Below are 14,956 nucleotides of genomic sequence, written 5' to 3' on the forward strand. Positions count from 1 at the left end.
CTGACTTCTATGTCAAGACATGACATATTTAAAAGGAGTTATTAAATATATGAATGGTGATTGGGGTTTTTTTTACCACTCTTCTCTATAAACTATCATCTATGACAGAGATAGAATGAATAACAATGGGTATTCCCCCCAAAAAAATCATCTGAGGAGAAATAGAATCATCAAGAAATTTTTATTGGGCTTCTTGAAATAGAAAAATGATTTTTTATATTAATGATTGATGCTATAAAATGATTATTATTTGTATTAACTGAATGTTTACTGTGTGCTTATCACTGTAGAAAGCATAAGGAGGAAGATGAATGCTATGACAGAATGGATTCATGGTCCTCTTCAAAGTTTCTGGGCAGGTCCTCTTCTCTTGAGCTCTCATCTCTGAAGCAAGCCTTCTAGAAGACTAAATGGGGTACAGTAACAATGTCACAGAATTTGTCCTCCTAGGCCTCACTCAGGATCCCAGTGCACAAAATGCATTATTTGTCATGTTTTTAATCATCTACACTGTGACAATTCTGGGAAACCTGCTCATCATGGTGACTGTCCTTGCCAGCCCCTCCTTGGGCTCCCCAATGTACTTCTTCCTTGCCTACCTGTCACTCATAGATGCTGTTTATTCCACTGTCTACTCACCCAAGTTGCTGATAGACCTGCTCAATGATAGGAAGACCATTTCCTTCCCAGCCTGCATGGTCCAGATCTTTATAGAGCACCTATTTGCTGGTGCTGAGGTCTTCCTTCTGGTGGTGATGGCCTATGACCGCTATGTAGCCATCTGTAAACCTCTGCATTATTTGACCATCATGAACCGACAGGTTTGCATCCTTTTCTTAGTAGTGTCCTGGGCTGGAGGTTTTGCACACTCTGTGATTCAACTTGTGTTTGTGTCTAGTCTCCCTTTCTGTGGCCCCAATGTCATGGATCATTTCATGTGTGACATGTACCCATTACTGGAGCTTGCTTGCACTGACACCTACCTGATTGGCCTCACTGTGGTGGCCAATGGTGGACTTATCTGTATGGTGATCTTCTTCCTCCTCCTCATCTCCTATGGAATCATCCTGAATGCTCTCAAAACTCATGGTCAAGAAGGGAGGCACAAGGCCTTTTCTACCTGTGGCTCACATATCACTGTGGTTGTCCTCTTTTTTGTTCCCTGTATTTTTCTTTATGTTAGACCTATTTCTACCTTTCCTGCTGATAAATATATCAGTGTAGTTTGTACAGTGGTTACTCCCATGCTGAACCCTTTAATATACACCCTGAGAAATACAGAAATGAAAAATGCTATGAAAAATCTCTGGTATCAGAAGTAAAATACTGATTGAATATAAATGTGTGACTCACACTCAGGTTATTTGCTAGGAATTCCACAACCATGCCATAAAGTCTAACAAAGATGCTGTTGCCAACACAATGGACTCTCTATGACTGCTTCTATTTCTTATGTAAATCCATCAAAGAGTACAATAGATTCTCTTTTGTGATTAACTTCAATTTTATAGAGAATAAGAGAGAATGAATAAAAACTATTTGTCCTGTTGAAGAAAGAATAAAAGGTCAGTTTGAAACTTTTTCAATTTTTATTGAAATGAGATTTAATTTTTAAATAACAAAAATAAACAGCTCTTTATCACACCAAAATTATTTATTATATTATGTCATATGTCCTGTAGCCATTTAAGAAATGACCTTTTTCAATTTTTAGTTTTCATTAGTGCATGTTTGCAGTACATAATAGCCACATTTCTCATAACAGCTGAAACTTGGAAGCTTCTTATGTGTCCATCAACAGATAAATGGACATAAACATATATAATACTTGAACACAGTGGAGTACTGCTCTACCATAAAGTGAGATAAACTTGAGTCATTTGTAGGAAAATGGTATGTCTTGAGACCATAATGTTAAGTGAAATAAATAAGAAACAAAGGCTTAAAGATTGCATGGTTTGTTTTATAATGGACACACAAAAACATAAGTGAATAAATAAATAGCAAAATAAAATACAGATGAAAGGAGCTAGGAAGACAGATCTTTTGCAAATGGAAATGGGAATGGGAATTAGAGATAGAGAGGGGAGGGAAGGAGGGGAAAGGGATAAAAAAGAATTGAAATATGTTGAGGCTACTTTTGAAAGCTTATATCATCCAAATTAATGAGAAAGAAATCTGGCTGATACTTAGATGAATTTTTCTAGCCAAAATAATGAGTTTTTATTTTTATGTTAATTATTCTGCTAGTATAGCAACTTTTGTAACTACCTTCTAGTGCTTGGTTACTGCAGATGCACTGTGCTTTAAAAAACACTCCAATCCAACTTATCAACATGTTTTTGTGATTCTTCTCATTGTTTATGATGTTCACTTTTGGTATTCTTATTTTGTCTACATGAAAGAAAAAAATGAGTAAGTAAAATGTGCATATATATATATATATATATATATATATATATATACAGTTTCCTCAATCTGCTGTAATCTAAAACATAAAAAACTGGGAAAAAGATAGAATTGCTTTCATTACAATATGAAACATCCCATATACTTTGTATGAGTTTCCTTTTCTAACCGAAATTCTTTATGGTAAATAGGATATTTATACTTATCTTTTACGGGCGATTGCATTTTTTTTGCTGAGCGTATTTTATGAATTACAATCCGACTAGCAATGTAGTACAGTTTGGTTGCTCTACATTCACTAATAAAATGCCTGACACTGAGAAATGCTTAATATTTTTGTGAATGTAATGGGTACATGACTGCCTGTTCACTGTGATTTTAACTTGCATTGTATTTACCCTGAATTTGAGCATATTTTCATGTGCTTACTGGAAATTACTTTTTCTGTCTTACATGAAATATGTAATTATATTTTTGCTATTTATTTGTTTTCTTCTTATTAAATTATTGGCATTGTTTATATATCTTGTATACAAATTGTTTGTTGTATATATGTCACAAAATCTTCTCTATTTGTTGTTTCATTTTTGTTACTGTATTATTTCATTAGATGAACAGGAACTTCCATTGCTATATCATTAATGTTTTGTATTTTTAAATGAAGAAAATTGAATTTATTTATGGTGCATAATTCATTGTTTATAGCTGACTGCAAACTGATATGAAAACCTTTACTGCAAAAATTAAAAGTTTCACAATATAATGATTGATAACCTGGGAGTTGCACATTATAACACATTAAGTAAATCAAGTAATATCTAATCCAGCCTAAAAGAAGAAGAGTCCAACTTCCCTCACCAACCACACACTAGCAAAGACGCCCTTTTTCACTGTTTGAGGGTCTCAACCTGTGGAATTCTGAGGCTCAGAGGAAAGAACTTGGAACTGGAAAATTCATTATATTTGTTCTAATTCTTGAAAGATTGATGCCCATACTTTCTTACTTCTATGGTAATGGAAGCTTTTGATGAAGGCCTGAGTCTTTGTTTGATGGACCATAATGGTCTTCCTTCTACAATTCAATCTCTTAGTTTCAATCCTATATTAATTAATAACTGCTTCTATAAGGATGAAAGTTTGTTTAGAAAAATATGAACCATTCTTTTTGTCTTCCAAGGTTACTTCCTTAATTTGTCTTACCACTGGTTCCACTGAGCTCCTACCATCCGGTTTAGTTGCATACTGGATCTTGTAAGTCCCAAAGTCCCAAGGTACAGGGTCACAAACATACCTGGCTCAGGCAGATAAAGATCTGTACCAGGAGTTGTGCTCCAGCAGAATATGGAAGGTTGTAACTTACCTAACAAGTGTATTAAATCCAGCAACCTCAGATGCATGTGTATTACTTCTAAGAGAAACTGTACATCTAATCATTCTGCCTCAAATTCAGAAGTAGTAAAAGATGAACAAATGTATCTTTAATTTGGAAGAACCACCTAATTTGATCAAACTTCTTTTAGTTAAATTATTACTCAAAAATGGAGAATTTATGTGTGCTAAACCATCCTCTCTATCTCTTCCAGTAAGGAAATACTTTGGAAATATTAACTGATACAGATGTTGCCAGATATGCTTCATGGATAAGGACATATTCTCAATGACCCATAGGGAAAATAAATCAAAACACTACCTCTTTAAATTCTTTTGCTGCTTCAGACAGTTATGTATGTGACTCTGCATCTATGGCCTTTGTAACACAGAAGATCCATATGCTTGCAGATCCAAGTCAGAAGCCAATGTGGACCACAGCTGTGTGGTCACAGGCAGGTCCAACCAGGGCCCCCCTGACCCCAGACACCTGAGCCCACAGGCCCCAGCAAAAAAGCTGCTTAGAAAAGAGCTGCACAACACACATACAACAACCAGAGGTCTGACACAAAATCATTGGTAAATGTGTGCAGATTCTAGCCAGAAGCCCACTCAAACTCCAGCCACTGTGATGCACAGCCCCCAGCCAAAGGCCCTCCCAGACAACAGCTACATAGCAGGGCAGGCCTTAATGACATCATGCCTAGATACCATCACAAGTGTGTACTGACCCCAGCCAGAACCCCGCCCAGACAACAGGACAGCACAGGGTTGGCAAACATTCTGAACCCAGGAATTGGTGCACTGGGGAGCAGCAGAGAAAAAGGCTGATTTGTGGCTTGCTGAGAATTGAAGATCCCTGAATGAGCAAAATGTCACCTCAGAGGCTCAGTAGGGTGCATCTGTTGAAATGATAAGACAAGTAAACAAGTCTCAAAACCAGATTTCCAGATCACCTAAGGCAACCCCAAAAGGCAACAAGATAGAATGATATGATACTCAACCACCTGCACTCTAAACTGGAAACAGAAGAGGGCCTGGAAAAAAATTAAATCAGGAATGATTTCCAAGATAACAACAGAGACTGTGACCATAGTGCAAGACATGATTAATAAATCTGGAGCAGACACACATGATGGTTTTTAAATAGCATGTAATGTTATACTTGTCATGACATTTTCTTATTGTTGGCTCTTTTATTCTTAATTTTTCCCCTTTCCATGTAATTTCTTGCCTTTCCTGATGACTTCATTCTGTTGGGTTTCATAGAGTTATGACCTTCATTGTTTTCTTCTAGGATATTGTTTAGAAATTTCTAGAGTGTTGGTTTGATATTCGTGTAGTTTCTTGGGTATTCTTTGTCATGAAAGTATGCTATTTCTCCATCAATGTTGAAAGATAGTTTTCCAGGATATATTAATCTGTGTTGGAGCTTGTTATCTTTTAGTGCTTAAAATACCTCATTCCAGACTCTTCTGGGTTTGAGGGTTTGTGTTGAGAAGTCTGCTGTGATTCTGATGGGCTTTCCTTTGTATGTGATTTCTTTCTATTCTCTAACAATTTTTAATATTTGTTCTTCTGTTTGGTTTCTGGAATCTTGACTATTATATGTCTAAATGTAGACTTTCTTGACCATGGCTAGTTGAAGTCCTATTTGCTTCACTTATATGTATGTCCAAAAATTAGCCCCTGCTTGGAAAGTTCTGTGCCATTTTTTCTGTGAACATTTTTTTTTGTAATGTCATTTGCACTATCTCCTGCTTTTTCATTGACTCTGATCAATAATCTAGCAGCTGCTGGATTTATTTCTCATGATTCCTTCCTAGTTTTAAGAAATCACTCTTTTCATGGTCCTACACCACACTCCTATCTTCTATATCTGATATTCTCTCTTCACATTGGCTCATTCTGCTGCATATACTTTTAGTGGAGTTTTTAATCTCCTACATACCTGTTTGAATCTGTTTCATTGATTCCATTTTTTTCCTATGCTGCACATTCATGGTTTCTGTCATGTTTCCCCTCCCCCCAAAAGACCAGAAATCAAACTCAGGACCTCTCACTTGCTGGCAGGTACAGTACCACTGAGGTAAATTCATGACTCCATCATATTCTTAAGCTCCTCTAATTTTTTTTATCTGTTTCTGTTCTGGAGTCACTTTCATTCTGGTCACCATCTCTGTAGTTATCTGGGAGGTTATTTCTGTTTTGATTTTTTCTATAGCCTTGTTCATGCATTTGTCACTTCCTTTGTTATTAGTTCAGAGAGACTTTGGGATGTTCCACTTTGTTGTCCCCTGATTTGCCTTTGGTGAACTGGAAGTCTGGTTTTGCCTCTTGTTTAGATGGCTACTCATTTTTATTTTTTTGCTATGAATGTATTTGATTTAATTCCTGGTTTGATACTTGTATATTGCCTATTGTATCTTTATTGCTAGTATTTAGAATCCTTGGAGAGTGATTACTTAGGGTCTTCCAGGTATAGCTGTTCTTTGGGCTTTGAGTCTGTAATGACCCTTATTCAATGTCTGTTTTAGTATACCAAGGACAATTCACTAGAAAAATCATGTCACCTTGCCCCAAATAATAAAATCAGCATCAACAATAGCATCAAACACAGCTTAGAAAACGGGAAATTGTGCTAACTCAATCTGGTACCTTTAAGTGCATGAACTAGACTTGTGGTTATACATCAAAATCAAGGACCAAACAGAAATATGTTTCCAGTAAATAAATACTTTGGTATACCAAATTTAACCTCCAGGATCATTTCTTAGAAAGAGCTGTGAGGAGAGAAATAGAAGGAAAGGGAAAGGCTAGAAATAGGGCTAGAGGACATGGGAAAATAATGAAAGCATTGCAAAACTGGTGAGGACAGGAGGAGAAGAGAGAAGGAAGGAACAAAAACAAGAAGAGAACAAACTAACAACAACAGGAAAACTAGAAACTGTATACACTCTGCTATAAAATTAAGAACAATCAAGGAAAAAAAGAATGGGACAAAACCAGGAACAAGAAAGGAGAGAAATGAAAAAGAAGAAGAAAGGAAAAGGAAAAAATGACCCCTTTAAGGCATGTTTCTGCTTTCACTGGTATCCAACAGTAGCACCTGTGTGCAGATCCAAGTTGATTAATCTCAGAGAGCTAGCCATAGTAGACTGAGATTCAGGCTGGTTTCTGGCTGCAAGGCTAGAAATGAGCTCCCTGACCTCCTACAGTTTTCAACTCTGCAAGGTTGAAAGGTTTTCTATTGCAGGTTGCAGTCTTGCTTTCCCCACAACAAGACTAGGTTACATTAGGAGATGCTGATCCAACCAACTCTCCAACTTCTGTAATCCACTGTGGCTTTATTACAGTGGATCTCTTTTCTCTCCTAGTGGTCTCCAGTTTTCAACAATGAGCCTCAAAGAGGCCCTTTCTCTGGTGCTCACCACTGCACTATCTTCTGGAGCTCATAAAACTGAGCTTTCTGGCCACAGGCACCTCTGCTGTGAAGAAAGTTTGGTAGCACCCCTTGCAGTCCTGGCAGGATAGGCCCTCAGTCCTCACACAATTGAATTCTTTAGTCTTAATACAATTATTTTCCCAAGAAGCAGTGAGTTATAGACTAGTATAACCATTATGGAAATCAATGTGGAGATTCCTCAAAATACTAATAGTAGAATATATATTTGACTCATCTATTTATCTTCTGAATAACTTCCCAAAGGAGTTAAAGACATCAAATTACAGTGATATTTGTGCTATAGGACTATGTGCTGTGGTATAATCAAACTACAAAATATCAAGGAAACAAATAAAAAGGAATCAACTCAGTCAATCTTCTCAATGATTAAGAATACCTGCACACTAAAATATTCTCCAACTAGTTACAATGGAAATGAGTTGGTAAGAACACTGAGGTTTGAAATGCTAATGTTATTCTGCATTTTGTAATATTAAAATATCCAAGAAGATTATTAAAATTAGAATGAGTGAACACATAATTTAGCAACCACAAAGGACCCCCCAATATAACTGATCATCAGAATTATGTAGAATTTTTAATAGAGTATGAGTTCCTATGTTCCTCATGTAATGTAATTGTACAATGTAAAGCCTAATACAGAATCATACAAGTAAACACCCTTCCTCAGGTACCTGCATAAGGACAGAGTCTTTTGGTCCAAGTTGTAGATTTTGGTGTGCTCTCCTGAGTGCAGAGTGTAGAGTTAGGTGCTCTTAAATGAGCAGAGCTTCATGCACCAAGGCCATCTCAGAAAATACAGGCAGTAAAACAATATACAAATCATCACAGTGCCTTGAATGTCTCCATGTGACTAATTCTCTTCATTGCTCATATTAAAAGTTTCATTCTTCAAAGTTTCAGGATAAAGTGTTACCTTTTAAGTTGCTCCACTCTTTAACATTAATATCAAGAATGTCCAGAAAACACAAGAATCTGAAACTTAAATATAAAAAGGTACCTAAAATTTTCATTATTGGCAAAATTTATCCTAAAACCAAGTAATAAATGAGAATTTCAAAGTTTAAAAAGTAACTTTTGTGATAGACTACACACATTTTTTAAGGCTCATATTTGTAATTTGTATTTTATAGCAATAAAAGTGAAAAAAATAAAATAGACTTTTAAATATTTTGATTCCCAGCCAGGTGTACTGGCCTAGATTCATCCTGGATACTGGAATTTATCATGAACTAAAAGGTAGGGAAATTCTTAATCCCTATCTTCTTCTGCTTTGAGTCTATCATCACAGTTCCTAGGAAAACAGTGAATACTGATGTAGACAAACATTTTCCAAGGTAAGGGCAAATGTCTGTGAACATTAATCTACATTTAAAAAGTGAACATATTGATCACTCATTCAGTTATGGCACCTCCAATGGTGAATTTTCCCTTCAATTCACGGGGTCCTTAAGCATCCTTCTGATGGTAGACAGTGCACCTCCAGACATGCTGTGATGATAATAACTACATAGAAAAAGATTTACAAATCATACCACAGTGATATATGGCCACACACACTTATAGTGGCCCAGTTTGTAATAGCTAAAGTTTAAAAACAATCCAATTGCACATCAGCTGGAGACTGAATAAAGAAGTGTTTTTTTATTTTTTATTTTTAATAAAGTGGAGTTCTACTCAGCCATAAAGACTGGGAAACTAGAGACATTTATAGAAAAATGGATGCAAATTGAGGTTATAAATTTAAGTGAAATAAATGAGACATGTGTAAATATTGAATAGTTTCTTTGGTGTGAGAAACTAAAAGTGTAAATAAAGATAAAAATATATAGTAGATAATGTGAAATGAGAAGAAAAGGCCTAAAAGGGAAGGGGAAGTGGGTGGAGTAGGGGAGAGGAAAGAAGTGAAAGGAATAAATGTGAGAAAAGGAAAGAATGGAAACAAAGTCTTTGTAAAGAGGGAGGTGTGGAGGGGTTGCAGGGAGGGAAGGGGAATGGGAAAAAATAAGAACCAAGATATATCATATAAAGGCACAAATGCTCAGTGATGAATGTCATTGTATTATATATGTAAAATGTACTGATAAACTTAATAAAAAAATATTCACAAAAACTTATCCTCTGAAAAAATGTCATAAGTGAATAACTTGAGGCAAAATCATCAAAAAGGAAAAATCAAATCTGGACACAAATTAAATCAGTAAAATTCTCATTAAAATCATTACCAATATCTGGAAGGGAGTCTACTACAAGAGAAGCACAGGGTCAAAATATATTCTATGGATCTATGAAAATACATCAAAGTTTTTTGAAATTAATGAGTATTATTAAAAATATAATTTAAAGGGCCAGAAATTCAGCTCAGTGGTTCCTTCGCCTGCCTCACAAGTCCAAGGACCCGAGTTCGATCCCTGGTAACAAAGAAAATAATAATAATGATAATAATTTTTTGAAAATGACCTGTAATACAGGTGAATTTGGTGAAGGCATAGTTTACCAGATGCCTTCTCAGTTGACATCTGAACTCACAAGGAGAAGATGAAGAAAATTAGTTCTTGGGTTTTCTTGCTTGTGAGGTTTTTGATTAGTGACTCAGCCTTATGTTTTATTGGTCTGCTTAGTCATTCTGCTTCTTCTGCATTCAGGCTTCTTGGGTGTTATGTTTCCAGTATTAAGTCCACTTCTTGGATGTAATGGACATATGTTCATTTGGGGCCTAAAATTGTTCACAATAATCCCTTATGATCTTTATCATTTCTCAAGTTTATATTGTATCACATATTCTTGCTCTTCTCATTTGATTTCTTTGAGTTTTCTTTTGTGTATTAAAATTAGCTAAGGACCTGTCAATTTTGTTTTGCCTTATAAAAGATCATTTTTTTGTTTTCTTGATTTTTTTCTGTTGTTTTGTATTAAATACTTGACTTGTCACTGTGCTAATCTGTATTACTTCCTTCTTTCTGCTAACTTGGAGCCGATTTGTTCTTTTTTCTCATTCCTTTTGTGTAAAATCTGGTTATTTTTGTGAGATTTTTCTTCTGTTTTAAAATGTCATCCTTTGTTAGAGTAAACTTTCCTCTCTTTACACCTTTCCAGTGTTCTATGTATCTGATAAAAAGTGAAAGTCAAAAAAATCAGAAAATCATAAAACAATATCAAGAAAGGAAGAAAACTATGAAAAAGAAAAAAATTAAAAAGTATATCAATAGATTTTTTTAAGTGAAAACTAAAATGACCAATAGGTACATTCCATAATTCTCAAATTGACTAATCAGCAGAAAAATACAAATTCAAAGACCTTCAATGTATCACCTCGCATCTATTAGAGTAGAGACAATGGAACAGACCCTGGATCACAAATGTCCATGAGGAAGAAGAGAAAAGAGACTTTTGCACTTTTGTTGAGACCCTAAATTGGTACAATGACTATATAAGATGGTATATAGGTTCCTCAAAAAACAGAAGTAGAACTACATTATCATCTGGGAATCCTACTTCTGTATATTCATTAAACAACCACAAAAAAGGAACTTATACAGATCTGCACTTCCATGTTCATAGCAATGTTATTCACAAAATCCAACATATGAAAATAGCAGTGTCTATCACTCAATGAATGGATAACCAGAGTAACATATATGTAATGTATGTACAACTGTCATTCAATTATGCTGTATATTATGATATGTGATAAGTTGGTAGGTAGTATATTCTGCAGTACCTCCATTCAAAATGCTTCTGTTCATGAACAATTTAGTTCACAAACAGAAGCATTCAGCAAAATTTTGCTTTCTTTCTCAATCTTTGCATATGGTGTGGATCACAAGCACGGCCATCTTCCCCAGAGGCATGGAAAAATTCAGTGTATGATCCCAGGTACCACTCATAAATGCTGTCATATTTATTACAATAATCTTAATCTACTTATATGCTAAAATATTTAATTGTATATATTATTCAAAAATACATATATGGAATATTATTTACCTTTAAATAAGAATGATATGCTGGTATTTATGATGCTATAAGTGAACCTGAAAGATATATTACTAAAGTATGCCTTATAATGCCTTATCTCACTTATATGTGGAATAAAAAATAGTCTCACAAAAAATCTGAGCAGAACTGTGCCTATCAAACCCTACAAGATTGGATATGCAAGAAAAATGATTGCTATGTTTTATCCAGCATAGTAGCTACAGTTAAGAAGACTATATTGTATACCTGAAATTTTCTAAAACAGTACATTGCAAACTAAAATTGGCAAAAATGGTAGATCTTAAATATTCTAGCCACAATAATGAGTGAAAGAAAATATTGATTAACTGAAGTCATAGATGTATTAATTTGATTATGATGATAATTCCATAGTACATGCACATATCAAAACATCAAGACTATGCTTTAAGTATATATGATTTATTGATAGAGCTGGAAAAATACAGCTAATAATACTATTGGAACTACTGAAATAAGATTACTTCAAAAACCTTTCTTTGTGATTTTTCTTTCCTGTAGAATGTATTTCAGTAGAGATTGACAGATTACTATGTTTCAAATTCACTTGGGTTGTTTAATTAGTGAATTTTGGGGGAAATTTTTATATATATTTTATTATCAATTTATAATTGGATTTATGTCAGATATGTCTTCTATATGATTAAAGTCCCATGAGATATATAACAATGTGTGTTATGAACCCATGTGCTGTCTCTTTTGGAGAATGTTCCATAAGTACATATCCATGGGGATATGCAGAGAAATTGCACATGTGTTTTCTCTTTTCTGTTTCTGTTCCAATACACATTCCAGCAATGGCTGCTTGAAAACTAGATGACAAGCAAGCCTTATTTTAGGAGCAAAGCAAACTATATTTGCATTTTTTTTGTTTTTTTTGTTTGTTTGTTTTGTGTCCTGCTTTAAATAATTTTTTTTTAACTCAGGGACATCAAATTTGTATGTTTTCTTCTAAATATTTTATAGTTTTAACTTTTTCATTTGGGTTTCTGTTCTACTTAGATTTATTTTGTAACATAGTGTGAAGAGGTGAGATTCATTTATTTAGCTATCATTTTTAAAATAATTTGTTGAAAATATTATACTTTCCTCATTGAATTATCTTGGAATTTTTCTCAGTAATCAATTTGCCATATATTTATAAGTCAATTTTAAAATTCATAATATGTTTATATCTATATTTGCATTTTAATCAAGGTTTCCAATGACTTGTTCTGAAAGTCAAGAACCTGTAGGCCAATTGTTATAGTTCCTCAAAACTACAAAGCACTGATGAAAGAAAAAGGAAATCAAAACATGAGGTGTTTCACCAGAGCCATGATAGCAAGACTCATTATCAAGAACATGTCCTATCTCTTGTGATTCAAATATATTCTCAACATCAACCCATTGTTGTTCTTTTTTTTTAGAAACTGAGAAGCTGGTCCAATAATTTGTTTGAAAATACAGGAGAGCTAGAAAAGCTAAAATAATTTTTAAATAGACCAAAGTTGAATAACTCATACTCCTGAATTTCTATACATAGCATAACATGGACTACTGGAGAAAATTTATAGATAAACATATGAATAAATACTCCAGAAATAGATCCACACACTGGATGGATGATTGTTCTACAGACGTGCAGAGAGATACAGAAATAGTAGCCTTTTCAGAAACAGTCCTGAAGTAATTGGATATCCACTTATAAAAAAAAGTAAACATTGATTGCTTCCTTACATTACAAACAAAAATTAACACAAAAATTACTTGCAGACCTAACATTAAACTAAAACTATAAATGGACTAAATGGGAACATCAGAGAAGATTTTTGTGAGTTTGGATTGCACAAAGATTTTCTAAGCATGGCAAAATGATTGACAAAAAGTGAAGTTACTCATTGTACTTCATAAGAACTGACACATTTTATTGAGCAGATCCTTTGAAGAGAACAAGAAAACAAATCACTGATGGGGCCAACATATGTGCAAATCATAAAGCTGATAGAGAATTTGTTCTCAGGATTTATAAGAAACTCAATTTTGAGTAGTAAGAAATCAATATAGAATGTGCAAAAAACCCACTTAAGATGTATAAAAGAAAACTAACCATATGGAAAGATGCTCAAAATTATTAGTCATTTAAAATGAAAATTAAGGCCATGAAAAGATGTCATTATACACCAATTCAGATGACTAAAATTTAAAGATCTCTTCAACACCAAGTTCTGACAAGGAGAGAGACAACATCAACATATCATTTTTGCTGGCTAGAAAACAAAAGTGAACAGTTTGGAAAATAGTTTGGTCATTTCCTACAGTATAGCAAATACACACTTACCATAAAATCCATGTCTTCTATTCCTAGATATTTACCCACGTAACAAAACTTATGATCAAGTGAAAGTTTATCCATTAGCATGCATTATGTATTATCATGTTAGAACAGTTTCATTCATAATTTCAAATAGCTGAAAAGAACCAAAATATCTGAATTGGAAAAGAAATTAAAGGGGTTAAACAAACTATGAGATATCTGTAAAATGGAACACTATTCAGCAGTAAAATTAAATGATCTGATGATATCTATAGGAATACTCAAACACTTCAAACACATTATAAGAAAGCAGATTCAAAGGGCCCTATACTATCTGGCTCATATTTATTAATACAGCATTTTGGGAAAGGCAAAATTAGGACAGAAATGTATGAGTGTTTTCCAGGACATAATAGAATGAGACAATTTGACTACAAAAGCAGTATGAAGTGAGAAAATATTTTATGGTGGTAAATACTGAAAACTTTTGACTTTGATGGTTCCACGACAGTGGGTCAAAATGCTACAATTCCAACTTGGCTCCTTTTGGCTTTCTGAAACAAAAATCAAATTGCCATAAAGAATTTCAATCTGGTTTTCTCATCAAGTGGGTCTCATTGTTTTAGAAAAACTGTTCAATGATGATAGCTGAACACAATATCACCTTCTATCAAAAAAAAAACTCTGAAATGAAAACACGTAGATTTTGAACCTTAAGAATAGAAATAATCTTAAAACAAATGTCATAATGCAGCTAACAAATCTGCAATAGTTATGAAATAATGAACATGAAAATTTCAAAGCTTCTTTTAGTCCCCCAAATTATCTGAGCATTAGACATCTTCCTTTCTCATGAATGTGGGTGATAGAAAATTTCCAAAAGTACCTTCTTTCTTCTTTGAAAAGAAAACAACCACTGTTTTTAAAGCCCTATTTTAATCTAAACTGACAAAAAAGCAAGTTAGAAGGTGTACTGTGCTTAGATTTCTCCTTATCTTCCCTTGAAAATGAACAGAAAGTGAGACTTTTGCCACATATTCCAAAAACTCTACTACATTAGTAAAACCACAAATAATAACTTCTACTATTTTAGTGGTTTTTTTTATTAATAAAGAGATATAGCCTCAAACATCTGGTGAGATGACAGCATTGTTCCTTGTTAGGATTTACTGCATATTTCTTACATCAGAATTAGTAATACCTTCTCTCGATAGTTAAATTCTTACACCAGAGTTTTTCCATAGAATTTTGGATCTCTGAATTTCTCAAAGTATATATTAAAGTGTTTAACACAGGAGTTACCAGGGTATAAATAAACGACTATAAATTTATCAAAGGGAAATTTGGAGACAGGTCTAACATCCATGAAAATACAGGAAATGAAAAAGAGGACAACCACA

At 34.0% G+C, this 14,956-nt stretch overlaps 1 protein-coding gene across 1 annotated transcript; it reads left to right on the top strand.

Annotated features, from left to right (window-relative positions):
• The first annotated feature begins 369 nt into the window (after positions 1 to 369).
• LOC101700086 (olfactory receptor 4A15) lies at positions 370 to 1,322 on the top strand. The gene has a single exon (XM_004874073.2). The coding sequence runs from the start codon at positions 411 to 413 to the stop codon at positions 1,320 to 1,322; it is 912 nt and encodes a 303-aa protein (XP_004874130.1). The 5' UTR covers positions 370 to 410.
• Positions 1,323 to 14,956: the final 13,634 nt, after the last annotated feature.

This window comes from Heterocephalus glaber, unplaced genomic scaffold (assembly GCF_053883595.1).
Source record: "Heterocephalus glaber isolate CG9 unplaced genomic scaffold, H.glaber_assembly_v1.0 deba00000896, whole genome shotgun sequence".
Lineage (NCBI taxonomy): Eukaryota > Metazoa > Chordata > Mammalia > Rodentia > Bathyergidae > Heterocephalus > Heterocephalus glaber.